Source organism: Dermacentor albipictus, chromosome 1 (assembly GCF_038994185.2).
Source record: "Dermacentor albipictus isolate Rhodes 1998 colony chromosome 1, USDA_Dalb.pri_finalv2, whole genome shotgun sequence".
Classification (NCBI taxonomy): domain Eukaryota; kingdom Metazoa; phylum Arthropoda; class Arachnida; order Ixodida; family Ixodidae; genus Dermacentor; species Dermacentor albipictus.
The window spans coordinates 140,975,656-141,003,604 of record NC_091821.1 but is presented as its reverse complement, the minus strand read 5'-3'; the positions used below and the strand labels follow the sequence as shown (position 1 = coordinate 141,003,604).

General features: G+C 47.2%; 1 protein-coding gene across 7 annotated transcripts in view; it reads right to left on the bottom strand.

Moving 5' to 3' along the window:
- Positions 1-27,949, bottom strand: part of Ac76E (adenylate cyclase type 2 Ac76E) — an 884,870-nt gene that overhangs the window by 756,357 nt on the left and 100,564 nt on the right. For 2 of the 7 annotated variants that reach the window (XM_070526675.1, XM_070526630.1), the window contains exon 2: positions 15,812-15,999. The exons of the other annotated variants lie outside the window; for them this stretch is intronic. In XM_070526675.1, coding sequence (XP_070382776.1) covers positions 15,812-15,853 — 42 coding nt within the window. In that variant the 5' untranslated portion in view covers positions 15,854-15,999. The remainder of the gene's footprint in view (positions 1-15,811; positions 16,000-27,949) is intronic. 7 annotated transcript variants of the gene reach the window in all.

Below are 27,949 nucleotides of genomic sequence, written 5' to 3'. Positions count from 1 at the left end.
ATAGGAGAAACAAAAGACTGCGCCGCGCCCGAGGAGAAATCAGCCGGCAGTAGGGCGGCGGAGGAAGTCGAATGAACGGTCCGAGGTGGCGTACCAAGGGCAGCGGAGAGAGTTGTGTGAGAAGGAAAGGAGCATGCGAGTTATTTGAAGGGAAGCCGCGTGCAGAAACAGCTTCGCGGGTTGCGATTCAGCAAGGAAGTCGCCCAAGTCAGTGACCGCTGTTTAAACATAACTTTTATAATGGAAGACGGCGGGGGGGGGGGGGGGGGGGGGACACGAAAAGATACGTGAATCAAAATTAATGCAGAAAGTAGAGAAGAACGACACAATTTAAACGTGTTCGGTTCCTGAAATATGTGAGTGTTTCTAAACTCATAAGTGGTCATTATTGTTACTTTTTTACGACACAACAAAAACATGCTGGCGACTGTAAATGACGAAAGCTACTGCTTCTCACACAAAAGACATGTTCGAAAATGTTACGAACAGTGCAGCGCACGCAGTAACAAATGTACGAGAATTAAGTGAGTGGCTCCGAGTCTTCAAAAGCTTCTGACAGAGTAACGACTGCAGAATTCCATGTCATAGCATTTCTGTTAGCACTAATGGATGTCACGCGTGCTCTACTGTACCATACGAATACTCCAGTGTGCAGGGGAATGCATAAGCCCATCTGTTGCAATTGTCGAGTATGGGGCAAAGGCCTGAGCGTGTTTGGTTGCGCAGTCTGATTTCTGCACATACACGTGAATTCAATGCTGGGGCCGAATTCATTATGATTTTTGTTTGCTAGTGCTATCTGTCATTGGCCGGTCGCCTTCTAGCCTAATAATTATTGCGAAATAGCTTATCAAATACGGTTCCTGTTAAGTATCATATGCCCGTATTCCCAACAAAAGGTTCTTACACTAAATCTATTCCTAAGAGCAGATTCCAGAGAATTCTGATGTAGGATATTATCAATAGGGAAAGCGGCCGGTCTGCGACGAATAGTACTTACGAACGACAGTCTTCGTAAATTGTACCTCTGATTGCTATTCTAACAAGCCGGATGCTATTCTGTTTAACACTCGTTACTTGCCTTCCTATCTTACTATTATTCTCTCTTTAACTTCACCGTTCGCCAGCGGTAATTCCGAAACAGGTGCCACACCTTTATGTCTCGAAATTGTCCAAAAACGTAAAGCTCTTTTGCGTCCACGTAGAGGCCGATACAGAAATCATCTGCTGTAGGCAGCCTCTAAGGCACAAGTCATAGTCACCTTTTCCGGTGCAAAGAGAAAAATAATAATTTGGCAATACAGAAGAGCTATGATGCTCTCTTATCAACATTACTTCACAATTTGAATCACTATGGCAAATGTGCCGTGCCCCACCCGAAACAGCGATACATGGCGTATGCTAGAGGCTTCCTCGTATTGATCCAGATTTCCCACCTGAACTTAATGAAATATTATCTCAGCTTACTCATAAACACCCCACCGCACATATTCCACTCTATGGAGATTTCAACTCCCCTAATACTGATTGGCTGAATCAAACATCACCAATCACAGGAAACACTGAAGCAAGGGAATGTGTGTCGATGTTTGCCTGAACTTTAACCTTAACCAGCTGGTAACCGAACCAAGGCCGCTATAACGTACAGCTATTCCAAACTTTTCTATTGCAATTCTGCAATTGGTCAGAATTGGTCAAGGTTGGTCAAAAATGTTTTTGGACCACCCCCACTTCACCTGTCTGTCACGCAACGTCACGAATACCGCGATAGCTCCCCATCTGATATGACGTGTACACACTGATTACGCATGATTGGCCCGAGCAAAAGAAAAATAGTTCTTTCTGATTCGACGCCTTTTCGCCATTAGCTCTCTAATGGCGCACGCGGCAAGTGAAGTAGGCGGCACCCACTTCCTTTGCCAACCACACGACGTCACAAAACCGCGAAAACTCATCGCGTCAAAGTGACGTGTACGCGTTAAAGATGCATTAATAAGCCGAACACAACTGATTTATTTTTCTGAATAGCCACAGGTTGCCCCATTCCGAAAGGAATAAAAGATGGCTGCCACCGATCGATCAGGCACTGGCTACTCGCACCTGCCGGAGAGCATGGCTTTATTTTCGAGCACTTTCAGCACGTTTACGGCCGCGCTCTGCCAACTCTTCTTTGCTGAGGATCCGTTTTAGCATCGTTCTTAAGCTTCCCTCGCACGCCGCCATCATTTTCGAAAAGCCACCGCAAGCTAAGTAAGGGGAAGCGGAGACGCCGGCGCCGTCCTCTTCATCCGGTTTATCTATTTATAGTGCGCTGTTTCGGCCCCATCGAAAACCTATCCACTTGAGCGTGCTCCTCGCCTCCTGGCAGCCAATTACGAACGAAAAACCGCTCAATGTAGGCAATGTTATTCATTTCGAAAGCAAGGAAAAGTGACCTCCTGTAAACTAGGAGAGCGTTTGATTGGGCTGTTGAGGCAACGCTGCGGGTCACCGCCCGATGCTTTCGTTGGTGGTTACGCAAATTTGACGTCAGGAGATTGGAATAAAACATATTGGAATAGTTTTACATTATAGGGCTCCAACACGCGTCACTAACAATTTTTCGAACAGTTTAGACCTGATGCTTACAAATAACCCTGAAACCTTAAAATCTATCGCTATCTTACTTGAAATCAGTGATCACAAAGTAATTGATTTTACATTTAATTCGTTCCCAAAACACGCCACCATCTTCAGCAAACCAATTCATTTGTACGATAAGGCCGATTACGATGCAATTAATAACGAACTACGACATTTCCTGTTTGCGTTTCCATCCAGTCTCGATTCCCAAAGTCTTAATGAAAACTGGCTAATCTTTAAGGACAAAATAATTGAGCTAACTAATAAATTCATCCCCAAGATGAACTTCCTTGCCAATAAAAACAAACCATGGTTTTCAAATTGCTTAAAAACAGAAGAGAACAAGAAAAAAAACGACTCTCGTACTGCAAAACTTAATGGAAGTGCGTGCGCATGGGATAGGTACTATGCTGCAGAAGACGCATATTATACTGCAATTCGAAAAGCTAAACAGACATTTCATCACAGTGAGTAAACTAAAATTCTAACAAGTAACCCTAGAAATGAAGCTTAGAACGACAGAAAGGTGAGCTTGGTTGGTAAGGATTTAACATGCAAAAAAGGTGAGGAGTGCAGACAGTACACAAGAGAAGTGGACAACTCGAACGCCGACTATGCTAGTCGACTATGATAGTCGGCGTTCGTGTTGACCACTTCTCTTGTCTCCTGTCTGCACGCTTCACCTTTTTTTGCACAATGAATCCTTACCAACTAACTCAGCTTTCAGTCGTTCTAAGCTTCATTTCTAGTACTCTGAGCCCTTTTCCATGTTCCCCTACTTATTTGCACAATCCTGCTTCGTTAGCTTCCTTAATTGCGATATATATCTTCCGCGCTAGAACCATGTCGTGGCTTACTCGTAATCGTGTAGTCCCATTGGAAGTTGAAATGATGTGCGGCTTCCTTCAACCATCAACTGGACATGCCAGGAGGATTGGAGCTATTCTTTCTGCTGACTCATGGCGCCAAGTTAGGTTCTATCAGGAGTGGTTAAAGGTCCGTTGCGAGGCTCTGGGAGACGGTCATCATTGGAACCACCTTTACGCCGATTGGAAGAGGTTAGCCCAGCAACAGGCGGACGTGTTGTGGAGGATGAAACTTCCAGAGCTTCAACAAAGTAACAGGAAACACCTTTCTAATAATTCACCGTTAAATAACGTACTCGTTCTTGGAGCCGCCATCGTAAGTGATACCCATAGAAAAACCCTTGCTTTAGGTCCTAAGCACTATTTTAAGCCTAACATAAAGCCCGTTGACGTTTTAAGCATACCGCGATGCATAACCAGGTTCGTCCCGGAAGAAGAACGCTCGCGCTGTATTTCAGATTTCACTGCTAGCATTCAACAATCAAATTCTCATTTTAAGACGTCTGACCCTGTCCGACCGTTAGCTAATTACCTTGTGGAGCACAAACTTAGACCAGTAATATCTGACAAGGAAGGTTATTTCGGAATTATGCCAGATGACATGTTTTCAGAAAAAGCGATTTCAGCCATAGAAAAGAATTTACAGCCAGTAAAACTCAAGCCCTCGGCAGTTAAGCAACGTGCGGTTAACCTCCTGTCAAGACATAATCTTGATAGGGTTGTCTCTAATGTCAAGAAAGCAAAATCCCTCACCTCAGAACTATTTTTCTCGGCGAAGACACATAAGCAAGAAATACCTTTTCGTGCTATGGTGTCAGAAAAAGGGACGTGGCAGATCTGTGTCGCTATAGTTACCTACAGAACTGCTTAGCTTCACTCGTTTTTTCAAACACCTTTTGCTTGCGTAATTCTCAGGCACTAGCTCAGTATTTGAGAGAGGAAAATCTTGGTGATTGTACAGCTTTTAGCATGGATATCGAAGACCCGTATTACTCCTTGCCGCATGACGAGTTGCTAAATTCCGCAAATGAGTGCGTTAAAGAATAAATGCAAGAGTCGGCTTTTATTGACAGATGCGGTGTTTCCACGGGAGCTTTTCTAGAAATTCTCTAAATGTACTTAAAGTCGAGCTGATTGGGTGGAGAGATGGCGCGTTCCTGCAGAAATCAGGCACTTGTATTGGCTCAAAAGTTGCCCCTATTCTTCGCGATATTTACCTGAGTAAGGTTGACAGCTGCTTAGAGAAATCCTTAGGTGATTGCGTTATCAAGATATTTCGTTACGTTGATGATTACCTGATTTTCTGCAATAGGGAAAAATTTGATTCCGCTGCTACCTTAGTAAGTGAGCAATTTAAACTTCATGGAGGCGGATTAAAGTTTACCAAGGAATTTCCTCAGCGACGCGTAATTCAGTTTCTAGACATTTCCTTGGTCTTCGAACAAAATCACGTTTGTTGGCAGTACTCCCCAAGATCTTCGAAGCCGTTGTTAAACTTTCATTCCAAGCACTCCAAAGTAGTAAAAAACGGAATTGCCATGTCGTGCCTTAAGTCTTCTCTCACCAGATCCCGCATGCACAAAATGAGCGCCATTTTTAATGCGCAGGTCCGGCGCCTATATTAGAAGCAGGTTATCCTAGCGTAGCAATGGCTACTGTGGCTGAACGCCTAAAGAAGTCGGTTTTGAGGGGGACGGACGTGATTACAGAAAGCAGTAATAGCAAAAAAAATATAGTAGTGGCTATTCCACACATTCATTCAGCATCGCACAGGCTTAAAAAAGATACAAGTAGATATGATGTTAATGTTGCTTTCACTGCCCCTAATTAGCTAGGTAAGATATGCGCAGCCGTGCAGAGGAAAGGCAGAAAAAGAACAGATATTTGCCCAGTAAAGAACAATAAGAACAACAGTTTTACTGACTGTCGTATGGGTGTCGATTATAAAGTTCCCTTTAGCTGTGGCCAGTTCTACGTAGGGCAAACGGGGCGGTGTATCAATCAGAGGCTAATGGAACATAAAAGGTCGTTAACCGGTGGATCGCCTTCTAATCTTTCCCTACATTGCCAAGATTGTAACTGCACGCCAGAGTTAGATGAATGCGCGATATTGTACGGGCACAAGAATGAAGATACGCGTCTTATCGTACAGACATGTCATATCTATAATGGTGGAAGTGCGTGCGTGAGTCAACCTTCGATTACTTTACATAAGGAAGAGATTAAGTGCCTTAACAGCTATCTGTCACGTATACCGGCACATGTACCCGACTGACACGTGGTGATACCATTCCAGAGCTTGCGCAGATGAGTTTTGTGTCTTCTTCCTTTTTTCGCCTCAGTGCTCCCTTCAGATAGTCGGCCTTCCTGTTGTCCGCTTCTCTTCTCTTGTGTCCTGTCTGCCTGCCTCACCTTTTTTTGCATAATTAACCCTAGAAAATTCTGGGAAGTCATAAACCTGCAACCGATACACAACATCACACTTACGGACGATAACGACGAGGAGGTGAGCGACGCTCATTGTGCTGAAATGTTTAACATCGCCTTCTCATCCCCGTTTACTAAAGAAGTTGATTTACCGATTCCGTACGCCACTTACTACAACATTACCAATGATGGCTCCAGTGACATTCTCTGTTGCTGGCATTTCGTTCCTCATTTAACTCCAGACTGTTAAAAAATACTAAACAAATTATTACAGTGTATTTCTCAATGTTGCTCTCCCTGTTGCTTTAAATAGGAATTTCGCCAGATGACTGGAATGTGGGATAGGTGATTCCGGTCCAGAAATCAGGTAACAAACAATCCCCCTTGAACTACCGCCCCATTTCACTAACGAGCGTCCCGTGAAAAATCATGGAACATGTCATATACTCTCAGATAATGCACTTCCTGGACACGAACAATTACTTTCACTGTTCCCAGCACGGCTTTCGTAAATCGTTATCCTGTGAAACTCAACCGGCAATATTTAGTCGTGACTTACATTCCAATCTTGACCATAACCTTCAGACTGGTGCAATATTTCTGGACCTCGCTAAAGCATTCGACAAAATACCACACCGACGCCTGTTACTAAATCTTGCCCATTGAACCTGTACCCTCACATTCTCGAATGGATTTCAGAATTTCTTACTGACCGTTCTCAGTTCGTCTCTATTAAAACTAAACTTTCTAGCTCCCTCTCAGTAACATCGGGCGTCTCCCAAGGGTCTGTTCTCGCACCCCTTCTGTTCCTAATATATATTAACGAGCTACCCAACTACATATCTTCTCATATCCGTATGTTTGCTGACGACTGCGTCATCTATCGCACGATTACTAACTTTCCTGATCAAAATGCGCTCCAAAATGACCTTAACCATGCGCACGAGTGGTGCGATCTTTGGCTGATGAAGCTCTCTCCCACTGAATGCAAACCCGTTTCGTTTTAACGCCAGCGTAATCATTTGCTTTTTTCGTACGTAATCTCTATCTCCACTGTGGAAGAAGTCCAATCCTATGAGTACCTTGGCGTCACCTTATCCTGCGATCTTTCCTGGCGCGCACATGTCATCAAGCTCATATCATCAGCGAACAGATCTCTCGGTTTTTTAAAGCGCTACCTGCGTCTCTCCCCAGAGGACATAAAACTTCTCGTTTATAAATCTCTAACCAGATTTAGAATTAGAATCCATGCAAGATCGTGCCACCAGGTTCATACATTCTTCATACTCAAATGACATAAGCGTATCATCCCTCAAACGCAAAAGTGGTATTCCAAGTCTCCCTGTGCGTCGCCGCATCGCCAGCCCCTGTTTGCTTCAGAAGTTTTTCCGCGGCGAAACGACCTTGCTGTGCCGCTTGTGGCTGCGAATGGCGTTCACGAACGGCTACTTCTATCGTATGGGGATGGCTGAGAGCCCGGTGCGCGACTCCTGTGGGTGCGAGGAAACCATCGAGCACCTCTTGTGTACCGGCCCTCGCTACGATGTACAACGCCCCTCTCTACAGGCAACTTTAAACCGACTGGACTCGAGACCGTTCTCCGAGTCAATGATACTCGGGCCGTGCCCCCATCCGTCACTGGCACGAAAAGCGATTCCTGCACTGGTACTTCAATACTTGAAGTGCACCGGCTTAAGAGACCGTTTATGGTGTCCCAGTGCATCCTCCCACACGCACTCAGTGCTTACTTTCTCCCCTTTTTTTCTTTCTATTCCCCTTTCCCCAAACCCAGAGTAGGGTAGCAAACCGGTTGCTCGTCTGGTTGACCTCCCTGCCTTTCCTGTCCTTGCTCTCTCTCTCTCGCTCTCCCTCCACAGCTTCCTCAATCGCGCGCCCTACATCATACCACCGACGCGCATATACCACCACACTACCCATCCGTATCAAATGGCACGTTCACGTGCTCACACTACCACCTTCGCCGCCTAAGTTTTTCTTCTTACAGTAGTGGAATAGAATGGCCTTCCCCGAGACATTTTAGCCCTCACGTGTCCATTAAATTGAGCAGAAAACGATACAGCCCACTGTTCCGCATAAAGATTATTTGTAACGTTCATTTGTTATCCCCCCCCCTTAATGTAATATCCTCTAAGCGAGGGTCTTTAAGGTAAAAAGTGATGTAATGATGTGATGTCTGATCCTGAGTAAGGTCACCACTTGTACGAGGCTGGTCACATTCATGGCATCAGGTATTACATCAAGTAGAAAATGAATGCAAATTGCGATGCAAATGCATCCCCCAAACAGAGCTCACCGCGGCAAGCTAGGACGCGGAACTCAGGGTGTTATTTTTCAGATATTACGTTGCTGTGCACTTCAACAGTGCCGCATACTTACTGATATAAATTGGTGAAGCAACACAAAAATGACGGACAACAAAGGGAGACTTACGTCTTCCTTGTTTGTCTCATGTGCTGCTTCGCTGATTGCCACATGCGTCCGTAAGTTCCCGTTCTCTGTCCGCTGTAATTCCTTTTTCTTTGTGATACTTTGCAGACCTTAATGTCTTAGAAACTAGTCCAACCTGCAGTCTTGGTCTATTCTACACAACTTAGCGCGACAACAGCCGTCGGTGGCGGCCGGTGCACGAGTAGGGTCGGCGCTGACGGTGACAGTGAACACGCCACTGCGTTTCCGTTCGCCATCGGTACACAGCAAACAGTCATGCATCAGACACAACCATAGTTGGGAAGCGCGAGGAAGCAAGATCTACTCTAAAAGAAAAAGGGTAAGCCACTGAGAGGATGGCAAAATGACGGCTACAAATCTGAGTGTTCGCCTTCGGTGCCCAAGCTTCGGAGCCGTTGACTCTGCCTTGGAGAAGCCACGCAATTCACATGGAACACGAAGTTCTTTCGCATGAACGGCTGCTTTGTTAATGTTAAAACAACTAGACAAAAGCAAGGCATCGCGGTAAATGTGCTCAGCCTACAGACTGTTCCCTACGGACCGCGTTTGTCAAGGCTTTCTGCCGTCCCATCTGATGAGACCACGACGAAAAATTGAATGGTCTCAACAGCCTCAGTCATGTTTCAGTAACTGTTAATGCACCAAAAAACGCAACACAATTGTTCGGATTCGGTTCCATGTGGTATTTCGGCAACCGAAAACAAAAGAAACGACGGGGCACATTCGATTATAGTGTACTAAAACAATGTTTTCTTATAGTGCACTATACATTCGACCAACGTTGCTGGCGCCAGCGCCTGTAGCGCCCTGCTCGGTCGTCACATGCCATTACATTCGCGGCGACGCCGCATGAACGCGCTACCAGTCCAAACTCATCCCGCGCCCGCCTGCAACGTTGCTGCACGAGCGCTGCAGCGCGCTTATTCTATGTACGTTTACACTGCGCTGCACGTGTTGTCGCCGGTATTTGTGCGTTCGTGAAACAAACCCGGAAAAAGAAAGGTGGGGGGGGGGGCGGTAGCAACGTTAGCGCGAGTGGGCTGCTTCATTGAAGCCTTTCAGCGTTGTGCGTTACCTTTCAGAAGTTCTTATGCCTGGCTGTAGAGTTTTTCAAAGTTTTCCAGGAATGTCATGTGGTTCCGCTAAAGATCACGTCTGATCCTCGATATGTGTTGAGGAGTCGGGGGCTCGCGGCTCCTGTTCAGAATCATTGAGCTGAAGAAATGAAGAAGTCAGTAGAGGCTGTGGATTTTGTTTTGGTATAATCAGTTCTGTGCCGCCGTTCACTTCCATTTCTATTATATATTAATTTTATGCCGAAAGTAGCGCGCGCTACTTATAAGCGCCGACATTTCCTGAATATCATGCAATAAAAGAACAACAGTAACAAATATGCCGCGTTTCATCGGTAAAATAAATACGGGACAATAATCAGAAGAAACTAGTGAACGAACCGTAGCAACCCTTTGCCTCGCAAATAATTTGCCACACCTCCAAACAATACATGGATTGCGTAAATCGCTCGCAGAAAACCAGCGGTGGAGCGTTTCGCTTCAGTAGTTGTAATCTGTCTGCCGAATAAAACGCGCAGTAAAAATGCCAATTACGACGAGCGTTTCTTTCGCGATCTCCGTTTTCTCACTTTTCTTGCGGATACTGTGACGTAACACACGAGTGAATTCTGGGAATCTTTCGTTCAGTGCGTGGCGTTAACAGTGTAATTCGACATTAAGGCTTTCTTCTGAGAGTAAATTTCGCGCTTACCCAGGTTCCATTTAACGGAGAGGCGCGGGCTCTGGGCTATTTGCTCAGCAAACATCGCAAGATGAGGCTTTTCTCGACCTCTCCGTGACAAGGGCTGTGCCAGTCAATTTTCGCAACATTAGACCCCGTTCGCAAAGGGATTCCTCAGCGAGGCTACGAAGCCTTGGGAAGGAGCGCGTATGCCGGGAGTTAATTAAACATGCATCTGCGGCTCGGGACGCTGCAAGGACAAACAGCAGGAAATGTACCGTCTGCCGCCAAGTTAATCCGCCAGCCTTACAAGCAGGAACGCGCTCGGTCAAATCCGATACGAGCCTGACGGTCATCCAACGGCCATATCGGGACACAAGAGGAAGGTCATGAGGTTCACGGTCCAACGTCGTTACCGTAAGTCTGTAAACAAGAACACAGAGCCGCCCCTGCATGGAGTGATAAAGCGAGGCTGTACGTAAAATGGGAAATGGTCGGACTCATAACGGGCTAAGTCATGAATGGGGCATGTATACATTTTTTTTTTCTTTTTAGAACCGAGGGTCCCGTTGCAGCAACTGACTATGGGACACTCGTCTGCATACTATTTGTTACTTATTCATTGTTATTGAATGGAGAATAAACTGAAACCGAAGTGAACGCCTACGCACCGCTGTATAATGGCTTGGTAGCAGAGCCGAGGCCTCTACCTCAGCAGCGTGCCTCGATTTCTGCAGGCCACAGCGACTCTGTGTTATAATTCAATGCGGCGGGCGCATATAACGGGGCGCAGGCCCAAGCGACATCGTGCACTTACAAAGCGCGCGCAGGCACTCCGCAAACGCCCCACACCCCTTTGTGGAAGGGGTTAAAAAGTCCATTACCTGACAAAATAGGGAAAATAGGTTTAATGTGGATGTTGCGGAGGCCACAGGAAAGCGCAGCTGAATCTTTAAAACGCATTTCTATGCGCGTACTGGATTTCGAGTAGAGAACTGGACCACTGGAAGCCGAGCGCCGAGCTGAGGGAACCAAAAGAGGCCAGACAGAGAGTAATGCCCGTTGGATACGCCACCATTTGCTCGCAGGAAGCCGTGCTAACTCTAGCACACCTTGATCAACCGCCGGAATGGATGACAAGAGAGGAATATAAAAACAGAAGAAAAGAGTTGATACAGTAACTTGTTAGTGTGTTCGCATTACTGCGTAGTAAAAAGAATTTTTTTTTTACAAGTGCTCCGCAACGTACTGCTAAGGGCTCTCTTGTGTGGTACCCACCGCTTTGCGCAAATATTATTACGATTTTCCAAAGCTCGAGTGCAACTATTGCCTCTGGCCGGATAGAAGAGTATACTCCGCTGCCAATCAAGTTCTGCTTAAAGCCTAAATCAGTAAGTTGTTTGGCGAGTTATTTGGACGTTTTAACTCCGCTTTTCTTTTTTCCATTGTTACCAAGAGCTTCGTGCTTCAGTGGAACACTATCGGTCAATAACATTGCTAGCCGCGTACGCAAATGTAACCCTTTTGTTGTTTTTGGCTCTATACTTTAAGCTTGGGGCACTTCCTCTGAGAGTAATTTACTCAGAAGAAGCTGAACATGTTGGCAATATTGTCTCAATCGTGTCGCCGGCTTTACCCCAAAGAATAAATGCTCAATGATCAAACGATGCTAACGTGAGGTGATATGAAACACTTTCGGGCAATAAAATACATTTCGTAGACGTGCTTAAACAGTCAATATGGAGAAAAGTCAGAAGGAAAACGGCGCATTTTGCACTTTCTGCAATTAAACGCAAGTCAATCAATGAAGTCAAACGAATAAAACAAAAAAGGTACACAAAGAGATACTATAAGTATTAATACATAGACACAATATCGGTTTCAGTAAAGGACAAGGTCACACTAAGTAAGTGTTAATACAGATATAAAGAAGCACTATCAGTAAAAAAACAAAAAAAGCCTTTAAAGCTTTTAGAGCTGATCGCTGTGGTGATTCATTACCTTATAACCCAAGCAACTTTTATATGCCGGAAAGGCGATCATCACGGCGATTAACTGTCGTCTTCAAAGCACATCTTTGCTGCGCAATCTTAGGACAGCGTGTGAGAACGCGTTCTCCGCTCTCCCATAAAGGGCCGCACGCGCAACATGGCATAGCTGAACCACGTATACGACACAAAATACTAACTGCACACGTCATTTCCAACTTGAGACGATGAGTCAGAGAATCTACACTCTTAGAAAAATTTACACCCTTTGGGGCGTATCTTGTCCCACAACAATAATCGTCATGCCCGCGTTTCCCTTCTTTAACGCTGCGAGCCCGGTACTTCCCAGTCACGAACGGCACGCGCCTTATCAGTGTGACGCAGCATTCTCGACAGGAAAGTAGCGAGCGCCGAGTTTTCAGGAAACGAAACGCAAGCAAGGCAGATGACGATTATTGTTGTGGGACAAATATACACCCCAATGGGTGCAACCGTTTAAAGAGTGTATGTCACGGCCAGCACCAGCAGCCAGAGAGAGAGAGAAACGAAGAGGGAAAGGTAGGGAAGTTAACCAAGGACGTTTCCGGTTGGCTACCCTACAATTGGGGAGGAAAAAAAGGGAAGAACAGATAAGGAGAGAAAACAAAAAAAATAATAGTCAGTCATTCCCAGTAAGTCGCAGAGGAATCTTCCCTGTCACAAGCGCTCATAAGCACCAGCAGAGATCGGTAACTGCAGATAGGGGTCAACTTTGTGCAGAAGGCTGTTCATATAATTGGCATCAAATCGATGAACTTGTGTTACATACTTGCATAAATTTTGTTCTGATGTTAGCACCAGCCCTTGTGAACTGAGTGACAATAGCGGAATGATGTGAATCTACAGCCAGCTTGTCCGGCTTCAGTGTTTCCTACGATACCGACATGTCCAGGAATCTACTGCTGCTTATTTTAATGATCTGATGATATAGCGGTAACTATATTCAGTTAAATATAACAAATCATGATTACGTTAGGATTACGCGGGTAAAAGCGCCGCAAGCACTGAAGCACCGAATTTCCGCGCGTTAGGATAGACCACACAGCAAGATTCTCCTGTGTTTGTATGAAGCCAGCGGGCAAAAGTATTGTGAGGAGCACTACTGCCACCGATGAGGTCTCATGGGAAAGAAGCAAACTTTTACGTATAGCGAATGATTGAATTTAAAATTGAATTAGATGTGGCTGTTTTACGTGCAAAAATCACGATTTGAGGCACGCCGTGTTGGGCGGATTCCGAATTAATTTTGACCACATATGGTTCTCTAACTTGCACCCAACGCATGGTGATGGCATTACAAACAGCCAGTGTAAGCGTGTGCGCTTTCATTGTGATAATCATGTAGGTAACACAGAGTTGACATTTTAGCAAAAGGGCTGCAAACAGCGTTCTTTTTGCCCAGTTCGACAATGCCAGCACATATCTGCAGTGAAAGAAAAAGCCAAGGTGGACATTGTAAATCGACTCTCCACTGAGCGTAGTCTGGAGCCCTGTAACTTTAAGCTATTCCAAACTTTTCCATTCGAATTCTGCAATCAGCCTTCCACGATTGGTCAAAAAATTTATGTGCCACCACCCACTGCGACTATCAGGCGATGTCACGAAAACCGCGAAAAAGCCCCATTTGATATATGTGCACACTGATTATGCATAGTTAGACCAAACTTAAGAATAATAATACTTTCTCATTCCACACCTTTTTCGCGATTAGCCAAAAAGGCGCCGTTTGAACAACTGCTATTGGCCAGACGTTTTCGGGCTGCTCCCACTTTACCTGTCTGTCACGCAACGTAACAAAACCGAAAAACCTCACCGCATCAAAGTGACGTGTACGCGTTAAAGACGCACTAATATGCCGAAAAAACTGAGTATTTTTGCATAGCCGAAGACTGACCCGCTCCGAAAGAAATAGAAGATGGCTGCCCGCCGATTGCTGCGGCACTGGCTACTCGGAGCTGACGAGAGCACGGATTTATTTCCGTATAACAAAACATTTTGCGTGGCAGTATAACGTTATCGAGACTTTTCGACACGCATACAACATCGATCTGCCAATTTTACTTTGCTGCGGATCCATTTTAGCCGCATTTTTAACCTTCAGTTGCACGCAGCCGCGATTTTCGACCAGACACCGCAAGCTAAGCAAGGGGAAGTGGACAAATCGCAAACGTCGACACCACCCTCCTCATCCAGTTATCTAATTTCACTGTGCTGGCTCGGGCCCATAGGAACTCTCGCCACTTAAGCGTGCTCCTCGCCTTTTCTCAGCCAATTAGATAAGAAAAACTGCTCAATGTAAGCAATGCTATTCACTCTGAAAGCAAAAGAAAGTGACATCCCATAAAGGAGAAGCGCGTTTGATAGGGCTTTCCAAACAGCGCTGCAGGTTACAGCCCGATACTTGCGTTAGTGGTTACGTAAATTTGAAGTCAGGAGATTCGAATAAAAACAGATTGGAATAGTTCTACCTTATAGGGCCCTGGAATGGAGAACGAAATACTACCAAGTAAGCGGCTGAGGAAGCTGTCATGTCTTCTATATGTGTCAGGTAGTGCATCCGGGGAAGCCATTTTGAGATTAAGTCGAGAAACATGACTAAAGTGTTAGCCACGCACTGCCTCACGAGACTAATTTGCGTCTGAACCCGCCGTGGTTGCTCAGTGGCTATGGTGTTGGGCTGCTGAGCACGAGGTCGCGGGATCGAATCCCGGCCACGGCGGCAGCATTTCGACGGGGGCGAAATGTCAAATCACCCGTGTACTTATATTTAGCTGCACATTAAAGAACCCCAGGTGGTCGAAATTTCCGGAGTCCTCCACTACGGCGTGCCTCATAAAGTGGTTTCGGCACGTAAAACCCCATAATTCAATTCATTTGCGCCTGAAGGTGAACACTGGCGGGCACCCCACCGTGACCAACACAGGCATCGCAAAATATGAACGGCGATATGAAAGGAAAGAGGCTTGGGCATGTTGGTAGTTCACGTTAGAATAAGAACAGCGCGAGAGACAGGGACAACCGAAGAAAGACACACACAGCGCTGGCTTGGAAGTCAGCGCTGTGCGTCAGTTGTTAGCAGTCAGCCTTGCCTGTATCTTTCTTCAGTTGTCCCTGTCTATCGCTCTGTTATTTTACTTTGAGGAAAGAGAAAAATTCCTCCATCTTTTGCAAGTGAACGACAGATAAACTGACTTTTCTAAAGATAAATCCATACCTCACGTTCACAGAAACTCGTCGGCATTAATTTCAGACTGCAATTGTTGCTGCATAAAGAACGGATCCGTTTCGGATACACACACGCCGACGCCATCTGCGTATATCGCGATGCACAATGCCGATGGAAGTTTTAACGATAGACGCGACATAACATTTCTCAGGCCCACGTCTTTTCCTTCCTTCAAATAAATTCTTTCTCTCTCTTATTATGCATTTATGGTCCGATAATTACTGAAGGAACCATAACGGTCGGCGAAATCAAGAAAAATAAACATCAAAAGCAAACTTAGAAATATAATGTTACATTCGACTGACCACTTTTCGAGCGCTCTAGAGCACCCTGACGGAGAAATTTACATTCGGCTAGTCGAAATGGAGTGCTCGAAACACATTCGCCTGGTTCACTCAGAATGCCATGCTACAGCTCAGATCATTCAAAGGCACCCTAACCTTCGAGTTGGGAGCGCGACTGCGGTCCGACAGTATCCCCATCGCGTCGCTCTTCCTTGAGTGGCCTATGGAACATTTCCTGCACGCTCTTGCTCTTCCGATTGCTCTAGGAACAGCTGACGATCGGCTGGGGCAGGCGTTCTCTGGTTCCAATCTCAGGAGGGCTCTGCATCGCTGCAAACTCAGTTCTGCCGAGGTGGGAACCAGGAAAGTGTAGCATAAGTATCAGCAACTATAATTACAAAACTTATGAATTTGACACCATTGGTAAACGTCGTTCCCAAATAGTTCAATTCTCACACTTCGCGTCACGCTGAGGTAGGTGGGCCTCTGTTTGGTATGTATGGAGCCCATTGCCTAAGGCATATCACTTGCCTTGGGTAGCACAAAAATGGCCTTGAAATATTTTGTGGCCATACTTCCCACCGTTATGGTTGTGAAATATGAAGTTCAAAAGAACTACACACTGCTTAAAACGCCTTGATTTGTGAGTTCGTGACACGAGCTTTTGATACGAGGTCTCTTAGAAAAGTATCCGACCTTATTGTTTGTTTGTTTTTGCGTGTGTGTGTGTGTGTTTGTGAACACCTGATAGATATGAAACAAGCGCAGTTGCATAAGCCGACCTGGAACATTCGTGCGCATTCGCGAATTTTTTCCCGCCTGCCGATAGCGTCAGTCGCTGGGACGCCGCGTTTGAGTGAGGTAGTGCACCGTGCTCTCGTCGGTTTTCTATTGCAAGAAAAATGGCGGAGCGACTGGAGCAGCGCTACTGCATCAAATTTTGCCAGAAACTGGGCGACAGCCAAGTTGAAACCATTCGGAAAATTCAGACGGCTTTCGCTGACGATGGTATGAGCAGCACACAGATTAAGGAGTGGTACAATCAGTTTAAAGAGGGCCGCACATAGGTTGAGAGCGAGCCACGCTCCGGTCGGCCATCAACATGCCGAAATGACCAGGTCATTGCCGAAGTGAACATTGTGGTGATGCGGGACCGTCGTGTGACTATCCGAGAAATTGCGGAAGGTGGGCATAAGGACTTTTTCTGCACATTCCATTATGACCGAAGATTTGGCCATGAAGAGGGCTGCGGCGAAATTCGTGCCGAAGCTGCTCACGGCAGAGCAAAAGCAACTTCGTGTTGAAGTCTTACAGGACATGTTGGATTCCACAAATAGTCACCCGACTAAAAGAACATCATAATCACAGGTAACGAGTCTTGGGTGTACGGGTACGACATGGAAACCAAATCGCAGTCGTCACAGTGGAAGCATTATAGGTCACCAAGACCAAAGAAGGCCCGCCAAGTCCACAGCAACGTCAAAGTGATGTTGACTGTTTTCTTTGACTCCCGCGGTGTGGTACACCACGAGTGTACACCACAGGGTCAAAAAATCACCAAACAGTACTACAGGGATGTCCTCCGTCGTCTACGTGATGCTGTGCGGCGCAAGAGAGCGGAGTTGTGATCAATAGGGAGTTGGCGTATCCATCACGAAAATGCTCCAGCACATTCCTCGCACTTGATTCAGACTTTTTTGGCGAAAAACCAGACTCCTCTAGTTCAACAGGCTCCTTACTCTCCTGATATGGCCTCGGAGCGCGATTTCAGACAAGAAAGGACATTATGGCTGCAACGACAGCTGGGCTAAACTCCATTCCGAAAGAGGTTTTCTCGGTGTGCTTCTAACAATGCAGCACCGCTGGGAGAAGTGTGTGGAGTCCCAAGGAGACTACATTGAGGGTGATTATGTTTCCAAGGCTCCTGTTATGCCCTTTTTTTTTCTTCGGCCAAAGGTCGGATACTTTTCTAACAGACCGCATATGCCGTCAAAGACTGCACCGATCATAAGTAAATACACACACACACACACACACACATATATATATATATATATATATATATATATATATATATATTATCGCCAGTGTGTTCTCAATCTGATGCATCAGACGTAAAGTTATCACTTCAGCGTTGAAATTCCTACCACAAAAGGTAATCAAAGTTGGACTCCGCGCACTCGGTGCCTTGCAAAACCCTTGTGTTGTAAATGCTCAGAGCTGTTACCGTCCACGGCTTTGATGTAGATGTGACGGATGCGCAAAATGTCTGCTATCCGTCTCCACTATCACTTGAACCTGAGCGGAGAGTTGCATGGTTTTCCTATGACCTATGCTAGCTCGCACCTCAAGTCACTTGGTCTCGTTAACGGCACCAGCAGCAACAGCACTGCAGTAAGGCCACTGCGTGCGTCCTGAGTACATTTCTAGTCGAGTTTCGGCAGCGCCCCTCACTGCAACGCACATCCGGCTCGCACTCACTCCACTTGTCGCGCACTGCTGCTACGGGCAATCTGACCGGGGATGACAGGAGTTCCAGGCAATTTGGCGACGCGTTCCGCAGCCCGGGCAACCACAGGGCAACCACCATGTGGTGACCGATACTTTGAGCTGCGCTCGTTCCGGCCGAAGTAAAGGCTGACTGGAAAGCGAACTCGCCCTTTCAGTCTGCAACGATAGGCGAGGCGCAAGTGGGCACCGCTAATCCCGCGGCAAGCAGCGGAGCTTGGTGTGCCCCCATTTCAGCCCAAATTCTATGCGTCCCGGCTGTAGCCTCGTCAGAAGATCGCCACAGCGATGAAGCCACAGGTATGCGTGGAACAAATGCATGGTGCGTTTTTGATGACCTTCACTTATAAGGCGGTAAGGCCACTGTGGTCTTAAAGCTCGTGCATCTACAGGGCTTATTCTGCTAGAGATTACCTAGGCACCCGTGGGAGCGTTGAGCCAGGTTCGACGCGTTGGTAATTTTTACGTCCAGAAGCTGCACTGTGGGCTATGAGAGACGCCGTATAGCGGTGCGCGCTTGATTAAATTCTACCACCTGAGAGTTCTTTGACTTGCACTTAAAAGTGCATGAGCACGTTGGCATTTCGCCCCAATTCGAGTAAAGGAATTGATCTCATTTCCTCGTGTTGCACCGCTGTTGCAGGATAGATGTAGTAAACAAGTAATTCATTCCCTTCTTTCTTGTCGACAGCGAGAATCCTCCTCAGTACTTTCATTTCGCGGGTATACTCGTCTGCCTCGCTAGCACAAACAAAGGGCAATCAAGAAGTCGTTGGCCTTCGTTCGATAATCGCAGCCGTTCTGTGTGGGCATCAGCAGTCGGAAACGAAGGCCTTTGGCGGTGCAGCACTTCTCGATGGGTGCTATCGGAAATGGGGACAAGTTCTGCCGTTTTCCCAAGCGTATCGCAAAAATGACGCGTTTGCGCATGCACGAAAAAAAAAAGACACTAAACCTCACATGCCGGTCTAATCATGTACTAATGCAAGCATCGAAGTCACCGGGACAAATGCCCGCCCTATACGCGCAGGAGTTGTGGCCCTGCTTTTACTTGGCTCCACTAGTTTGTGCCATTCAGCGTTCTGCAATGGCGTCCTGCACTCGACCCCTCCTTCCCGATACAGCTCCTCCTTTTGTATTTTCTATGCCCGCTCCGTCCTTACTTGCGCTCCTCGCGCAATCTGAAGGAGCAGTGAAGCATCATGCTGTCAACACCGGGAATGCCAATCCGATGCATCGCGGCAGAAGGCACATTTCGATGCATGGAAAATGAAGACAGATCAGCGGTGCGGATTTCTGAACGCAATCCAAACAAAACAAAAATAAAAGAGGGGGAGAAGGCGAGGAACGACGACGACGTAGGAAACACCAATCGCTCCAAACAAGTGTTAGAAGCCTATACGTTTATGTGCTTTTCGCGCGTTCCGTAGCTGTTTCGGCAGCCATGTACGACGTACTCCAGATTTTCCAACGCAAAAAAAAACAAAAGATTTCCGCATGCAAATGCACGTATGGCACACGTGGCGTGCAATCTACTTACATCCTCTCTTCTTATTTTTTTTTTCAGGCCGACCTCTCCACCTTTCTGCCATCAAAAATTATCTCTCTCTCTCTCTTTCTTTCTTTCTCGGGAGCGATGCAACACTCCTCGGGGACTGTGGATTCGCGGGTCATAGCCTGCCTAAATTCCTGCTCAGTTCACACCACAGAGACAACGCGTTGAGGAGACTTGGAGAAAGTGGTACTAAGTGGAAATACCAGACACCATGGAGGGTACAGCTTATTGAGCTCGAGTGAGACTGGACCTGTCTCCAGAAGCAATGATTTCTCTATATGTTGCGTAGGCAGCTCGAAAAGAGAAAGACAGCGACATCCATTAAGCAGTTACATTATAAGCAAGGAGAGAGCAACACCAAGAACAATACTATCTCCTTGGAAAACACGTTGCGAATTGTTCGCGTGACCTTTTCCTTAAGGGCTATTTTGCATATGGCCATCCATGGCTTTATTCATCGCCGAGTGTCTTTCTTTTGCTCAACACGTCGGAGCAAAGGTATAGCCAGCGCCTCTAAAAGGCGCCACCATCTCCTTACATCATTTCTTAATTGACCTATGGCTGTGAACATAATCTTATCATACGTAGGGCCACTTTGTGCCCTCTTACTTGAGGTGTACATTCATCACTATATACACAGTGTGGTTGATTCATTGATAAACTGGTGGATTTTAACGTACAATGTTTAGGGGCTGTTAGGCCTGGAAACCGTGCTTTACTAGACGCTGACCATGGGTACAAGCAGCATTTTGCGTACATTCTGTAGTGCAACAATGAACAAAATAAAAGCCCGCATTACTTGTTTCTTTAAGCACTATACCTCTTTTTTATCCTCTCAAACTGCCAGTAAAAAAAACTGCAACAAGCGTTGTCACATCTTTCCGCAACAAAGAATCGGCTCTGTGACCATTCTGGTTACGCGCTAATCCTTTTTATAGCGAATAACTTGCCCTGGCTCTTTCGACCGTTTTCGTAGTTGGTGGTCGATGGTCGGTGGTCGAACTAGGGAAGAAAGGGGTCGCTATCTCGCTCGCTTGCTCGTTCGTTTTCTTTTTTATGGAAATGAAAATAAAAGAAGGACATGTAGTCACCCTATAATAGTGACGGCTACTCCTTTTCTCACAGCAGAAATAACAATAACGTTCGTTCGTTCGTTCGTTCGTTCGTTCGTTCGTTCGTTCGTTCGTTCGTTCGTTCGTTCGTTCGCTCGCTCGCTCGCTCGCTCGTTCGTTCGTTCGTTCGTTCGTTCGTTCGTTCGTTCGTTCGTTCGTTCGTTCGTTCGTTCGTTCGTTCGTTCGTTCGTTCGTTCGCTCGCTCGCTCGTTCGTTCGTTCGTTCGTTCGTTCGTTCGTTCGTTCGTTCGTTCGTTCGTTCGTTCGTTCGTTCGTTCGTTCGTTCGTTCGTTCGTTCGTTCGTTCGTTCGCTCGCTCGCTCGCTCGCTCGCTCGCTCGTTCGTTCGTTCGTTCGTTCGTTCGTTCGTTCGTTCGTTCGTTCGTTCGTTCGTTCGTTCGTTCGTTCGTTCGTTCGTCGCGATTTTTTTTTCTTTTTTTAACATGGGTAGGACATTAGGCAATAAAATAGCAAGAGCTTGGTGGGGAAACCCCCCACCCCGTTCCAAAGGGGACGCTCATAACCATCCATCCATCCATCCATCCATCCATCATGAAGGCACTAGCAACAACACTTACTACTAATAATATCAGCTCTCCAATCAACTAGGTCGCGTGACGATGCCCCAGTATAATGCGGTGACGCTGCATATTACACATGTATGCTACCAGCAGGCCTGGATCCAACTGCAACCTAACGCAGTTGAAGAATAAGATACTGGGCACGTATTCACAAAAAAGCTCTTACGCTAGTATTGTTCGTAAAAGCAGGTGCCTGTCAATCTTGATATCGGACATATTACTACGTGGGAGAAGCCACGGATAAAATGCATTTACGATATTTGCAAGAGAGACAACGATGCATAAACAAGATGGCTGTCGAGACCGATTCCACTTTTACACGTCAAATCGTCTTCTTGCTGGCACCACTCTTGGTTGCGCCGTAACATAAAACCCACCTCTGAAGGCACCATATCGGCGCTAACTATAAGGGAAGTGAACTCGCGGCAAAGTAAGGCTTTGGCCAGGACACATGTTCAACGTACATGGGGACACGCGAGTCCTGCGGAGCAATCTCGTAGTTGACATCGCCAAGCTGACGCAATATCGTGTAAGGCCCTGTGTAGCGCGGCAGCAGCTTTTCAGACAAGCCAATGCGTCGACGTAGTGTACAAAGGAGGACAACGGATCCAGGAGGAAAGCGAACGTCCCGATGTCGGCTGTCGTACCGGATCTTCTGCGTGACCTGAGACTCAGTGAGCCGAAGCCGGCAATCTAGCGTGCCGTGCGAGCCCGGACGAAGAAGTTTTGAGCTTAATCCGTGAGAGTGTTCGTCGAGGAAGGAAACAGCCTTTCAAAGGGCAAAGGATGGCGGCAGAACAGAAGGTAAAAGCGTGAAAAGCCAGCGGTCTTCTGGCGGGACGAATTATAGGCGAAGGTCACGAAGGGTAACGTGCTGTCCCAATCACTGGGGTCGTCAGAAACGTACATTGACATCATTTCTGTTAACGTGTGATTGAGCCACTCCGTCAGTCCGTTTGTCTGCAGGTGATAGGCGGTGAAAAGCTTGTGCTCTGCACGAGAGGTGCGAAGGAGGTCTTCAACTACTCGGGACATGAAAGTGAGGCCGCGATCAGTGAGGAGCTGCCGGGGTGCGCCGTGATGGAGTGTGACGTCATGTAAAAAAAAGATATGCCACCTCAGTTTCATAGCTTGTGCGCAAAGCTCCCGTGATCGCGTACCTGGTCGCATTATCAGTCGCGACAACGACCCATTCATCGCCAGATTTCGACGTCGGAAAATGGCCGAGAAGATCGAGACCAACGCGAAAGAAGGGTTCTGAGGGCACATCTATAGGGTTAAGGCGTCCAGCAGGCAGTGCAGCAGGTTTTTTGCGGCGCTGACAGGGCGCACAAGCTGCAACGTAGCGGTGCGCAGAACGGTACAGGTCTGGCGAGTAGCAGTAGAATGCTGATGGGAACGACAGTATAGTGATGTACGTAGCGGCTTGAGGCGACAGGCGGATGTCTTCGGGCGAGCATAACCGTGGTTGTGTGACTGGTGGACTATAGCAGCCGTGGCGCAGTTCAAGCTGAATGACACTAGACGCGCAGTCAAAGAGGGCTGAATGGGACGAAGTATCAAGGTGCGAGGGCATTGTTCCAAAACGGAAACAAAACAGTCGTTAGGCGCCCCGCGATGCCAATGCGAGCGGTGTACATACCAAGCACGGTGGGCGTTCCTCAGTAGGCGACGCGGAGGGTGCGTGACGCAGCGGGTGTGAGAACTTAGTTCAGGCTTCAGCGCAATTGGGCACTCATCAGGGATACGTGCGCACCAGTGTCAATAAGTACTGGGACACTGACGCCATCGACTGAAACGTCCATCAAGTTCTGTTCGGTCGGCAATGTGTTCAGGGGGTTTTCCAGTCGAGTGGTCAATGCAGCGTCACCTCCGGGAGCTGCATCGCTAAGTTTTCCGGAAACGAGCATCGGGGCTGCATCGGGGACGGTGGGCGACGAGCCTGCGGCGATAGGGACGATGGTCGTCTAGCTGGTGGCGAACGGGGCTGGTGACGTCATAATGACGACCAGGGACTGTCCCAAGAAGTACGATCGTCATTGTTTGACTGTTGCGGTGCCAATGGAGGCTAGTAACGACGCTCCATCTGTTCGGGGCGATAATAACTGGTGAATGGCGGTCGCAGAGGGGAGGAGACAGAACTGTTTTTACAATGGCGAGCAACGTAACCAATACGCCGGCAAGCAAAACAGATTGGCTGATCATCTGCGGTTCACCACTCCGGTAGGGTGCGGGATACCGCAGACTATTCGATAGATCTGCAACATGAGACAGCTGTGAAGCGGCAACGGCGCATACAGAATGAACTCCAACATTAGCGAGTTCTTCGCGGACTATTGCCAGCACAAATAGTGATGTAGGCAAGTTGTTCGGCTCACTGGGGTGGGAAGAATGGCTGCAGGAGCCATGGCATCAAGTTCTCGCGGCACTATACGCGCCAGGTCATCTGATTATGATGGCCACTGCACTCCTGTCGTCACAAGAGGATGTCGCAGCTGTGTTCGGCAGACGTGCGAATGGCGTTGCAACGCGGCGGCTCTTGGCCTATTCAAAGCGTTAACACTATTTTATGACATCCTGTACTGTTTCACAATTTTTGCACATGAGTAGGTTGAAGGCGTCGTATGCGATCCCCTTGAGTACATGTCCAACCTTGTCTGACTCAGCCATATCCCTGTAGGCCTTACGGCACAGTGCCGGCACGTCCTGGATGTAAGAGACGTATGATTCTGCAGATGTCTGGGCGCGGGACACTATTTCTTTTTTTGCGGTGCTCTCCCGCCCGGCGGGACAGCCGAACAAGTCACTCAGCTTCTGTTTGCACGTGTCCCAGTCGTTAAGCTCCTCCTCGTGGTTGTCATACTACAACTTCACCGTGCCTTGTAGATAAAAGACCAAGTTAGCCAACATAATCGTAGAATCCCATTTGTTGTGGGCACTTACACGCTCATACGTGGTAATCCAGTCTTCCACGTCGCGGTGGTCGGTGCCGCAGAACGTTCCAGGATCCCGCGGCTGAGCCAGAACAACCATCAGGTTTGTAGGCCTTGATGTGGGCCGCACCATGTCGCGTACTGTTTTGTCCGTCACGTTGTCCAGTCCGAGGTGACGACCACTGCGGAGCTCCGTTGTTGTTCCTCGTGGGTACCCAGCACCTCCACCAATTTGTTACGTTGCAGAAGTCAAAAATAAAGTATATTTACGATATCTACAAGAGACACAACGATGCATAAATAAGAGGCTGTCGAGACCGAGTCCACCTCTACACGTCAAGTCTGGCTGTCGCCACTCTTGGTGGCGCAGTAACAATATTATTAGCAAAAGCGGCGGGTCGACGCCAAATAATAATTAACAAAAATATTTGTGAATTCAGTTCCTGTTCGTGTTACTTGTTCAATAATCTCAAGTGTGGAATTTTCAGCCATCAGTACAGTATATTATTTTGGCAAATACATACTTCAAACCATGAATAATTTCAACCTTCTCTCTCGTCCATTTCTAACATGCTAATTATCATCGGGAGGAATGCTTCTCCTTTGCAAGAAATAACGGCCCGTATTTTTCTTACGTAATAGTTGTGCGCGATCAGCCATCACCACGGCGATCGTGTCGTTGTCCGGCCGATCGCTATCACTATCGCTATCGAAATTATTTTACTGCGGGCGTCACTTGTAACCCACTGTGCTGTTTCGGGACGCTAAGACTCACAATATAGTTCAGTTCATCATAATCAGCCTATTTTATGTCCACTGCAGGACAAGGGCCTCTCCCTGCGATCTCCAATTACCCCTGTCCTGGGGCAACCGGTCTCAACTAGCGCCTGCAAATTTCTTAATTTCATCATGCCACCTAGTCTGCTGCCGTCCTCGACTGCGTTTCCCTTATCTTGCACCCATTCTGTAAGTCTAATGGTCCACCGGTTATATAACCTACGCATTACATGACTTGCCCAGCTCCATTCCCTTCTTTTAGTGTGAATTAGAAATCGGCTATCCCCATTTGCTCTCTGATCCACACCGCTCTCATCCTGTCTCTTAATGTTACGCCTAACAGTCTTCGTTCCATCGTTAATTGCGCGGTCCTTAACTTGTTCTCGAGCTTCTCTGTCAGTCTCCAAGTTTCTACCCCATATTTCAGCACCGGTAGTATGCACTGATTGTACATCTTTCTTATTAACTATAATGGTAAGCTTCCAGTCAGGATCTGACAATGTCTGCCGTATGCGCTCCAACCAATTTTTATTCTTCTGTAAATTTCCTTCTCATAATCAGGGTCCCCTGTGAGTAATTGACCTATGTAAACGTAATCCTTCACAGATTCTAGAGGCTGACTGGCGATCTTGAACTCTTGTTCCCTTGCCAGGCTATTGATTATTAAGGAGAGTGCGTTGGAAGGCTAGTTGGTAAGACATATTTTTTGTGAACTTAAACTGCGCTAGGGACGAGACACCGAGGTAAAAAAAGACAGGGCGAACGCAGACTAAAAACTGGTTTATTAAAATCACACAAAGCTGCCTCTTCGAATCATGCGCATGGCCACGCCAGATGACAGGTGCCAGTAATTCGTCTGGATGACACGGTTATACCCCAAAGGTTGAACAACTTTTGAGCGGGGGACCGAAGTACAGTGTTGAAGTTCCGATCAGTAAGCATGAGCTTCTGGCAACAGCGCATAGGATTGAAGAAAAAGTGAAAACTGAGGAGAATGAGCGTTGCCATCTCGAAAGTGTCGACACCGTGCTGAACAGCTACAAGAATAAGGACGACACCCGCATGATACGAAGGAAGGAAAAAGTGGAGAAGGAAAGGTAGGGAGGTTAACCAGTTTGGCTTAACCGGTTTGCTACCCTACACATGGGAGAGGGAAGGGGGAGATTAAAGATGGGGAAGGGGGAGAGGGAGAGAGAGCACATAGCACAGCACACACACATCATCCGTTGGAGTCCATCAATCTGGCATGGTACGCGACATCACTCTCACAGCCGCTTGTCCAATCCCGTCTCTTTCAAAAACCGAAGTAGTCCCTTTGTCTCCCGTAAGCGTTTATCGCCCGTAAGCATTTATCGCCCGTAAGCGTAAGTCCCGTAAGCGTTTATCTGCAGCTTTATTCCTAGATGTGAAAGGGGCATACGAAAACGTATTACATGAGGCCATTCTTGACGCCCTTGCGACGGTTGGCCTAGGTGGTCGAGTTTTTTTGTGGTTTGCAAGCTACCTATCTGCAAGATCATTCTTTGTGTTAACTGACGATGGCCCAACTACGCGACGCTATACCAGCAGAGGCGTTCCTCAAGGCGGTGCTCTCAGCCCGACGCTATTCAACCTCGCTCTTGTTGGACTTGCTGAGTACTTGCCAACTACCATCAAAATTTCAATATACGCTGACGATATCTGTGTCTGGACTTCGGCAGTCACACGTCCTCAGATACGTGCGCGTCTTCAAAGAGCGGCCACTTTGACAGCGAACTACTTGTGTAAACAGGGTCTCAGCATATCACCAGAAAAATGCGCACTAGTAGCATTTACTCGCAAACCGATGACGCCTTATATCATCTCAATCAATGGGCGGACCATTTCCTATGTCCGAACCCACAGATTCCTTGGCGTAATTATTGACCGAGACCTCTGTTGGAGCCCGCACGTGGCCTACATGAAACGGCGCCTGACAGCAACTTCCCAGTTGTTTAAATACTTGGCAGGAAAGACGTGGGGGATGTCAGTAGACGCAATGCTTAAACTCTACAGAGCTCTCTTTCTCAGTTTTCTAAGATATAGTCTACCTATACTGACCTACACCTGCAAGACAAATATTCGTGTTCTGCAGGCAGCACAAGCTCAAGCACTCAGAGTCTGCCTTGGTTTGCCCAGATGCACCTCAACAGAGGCAACTCTTGCGATTGCTCGGGACCATCCAATGCACACTCACATTACGGTGGAAGCCCTGAGATCGCACATAAGACATTTTGCACGTGCCACCTATCACCACCTTGCAGCACTACCTTCAGACAGGCACCAATCATCATTCTCTAAAACTATCATTAAATACAACGACAAACTTCCATCGGGCTTCACCGCTGCATCTAAACCATCGATACCTCCTTCGTGTCTTATCAGCCCCACAGTCCATCTCAGTGTACCAGGAATCGGAAAAAAGTCTGAACTGTCGTCGCCTGTGCTGAAACAACTGTCTCTGCTTCTTCTGCACGAGAGGTACGCGGACAGGGAACACATTTATACCGATGGTTCCACAAACATCCAGTGTTCGTCCGGTGCTGTGGTTGTCCCAGCAAAAGCTATTACCATCAGCTTTAGGACTGACCACCGAACAACATCGACATCTGCTGAACTAGCTGCTCTTCGCGCTGCACTTCGTGTCGTCAATCGGGAGCCACCTCGACAATGGTCAATCTTCAGCGATTCAAAGGCAGCCCTACAATCTGTACTATCAGCTCTACATCGCGGGCCATTCGAACAGCTCGTATTCGATATTAGATGTCTACTCCATACATCACAGGAGAAAGGACACCACGTGACGTTTCAAT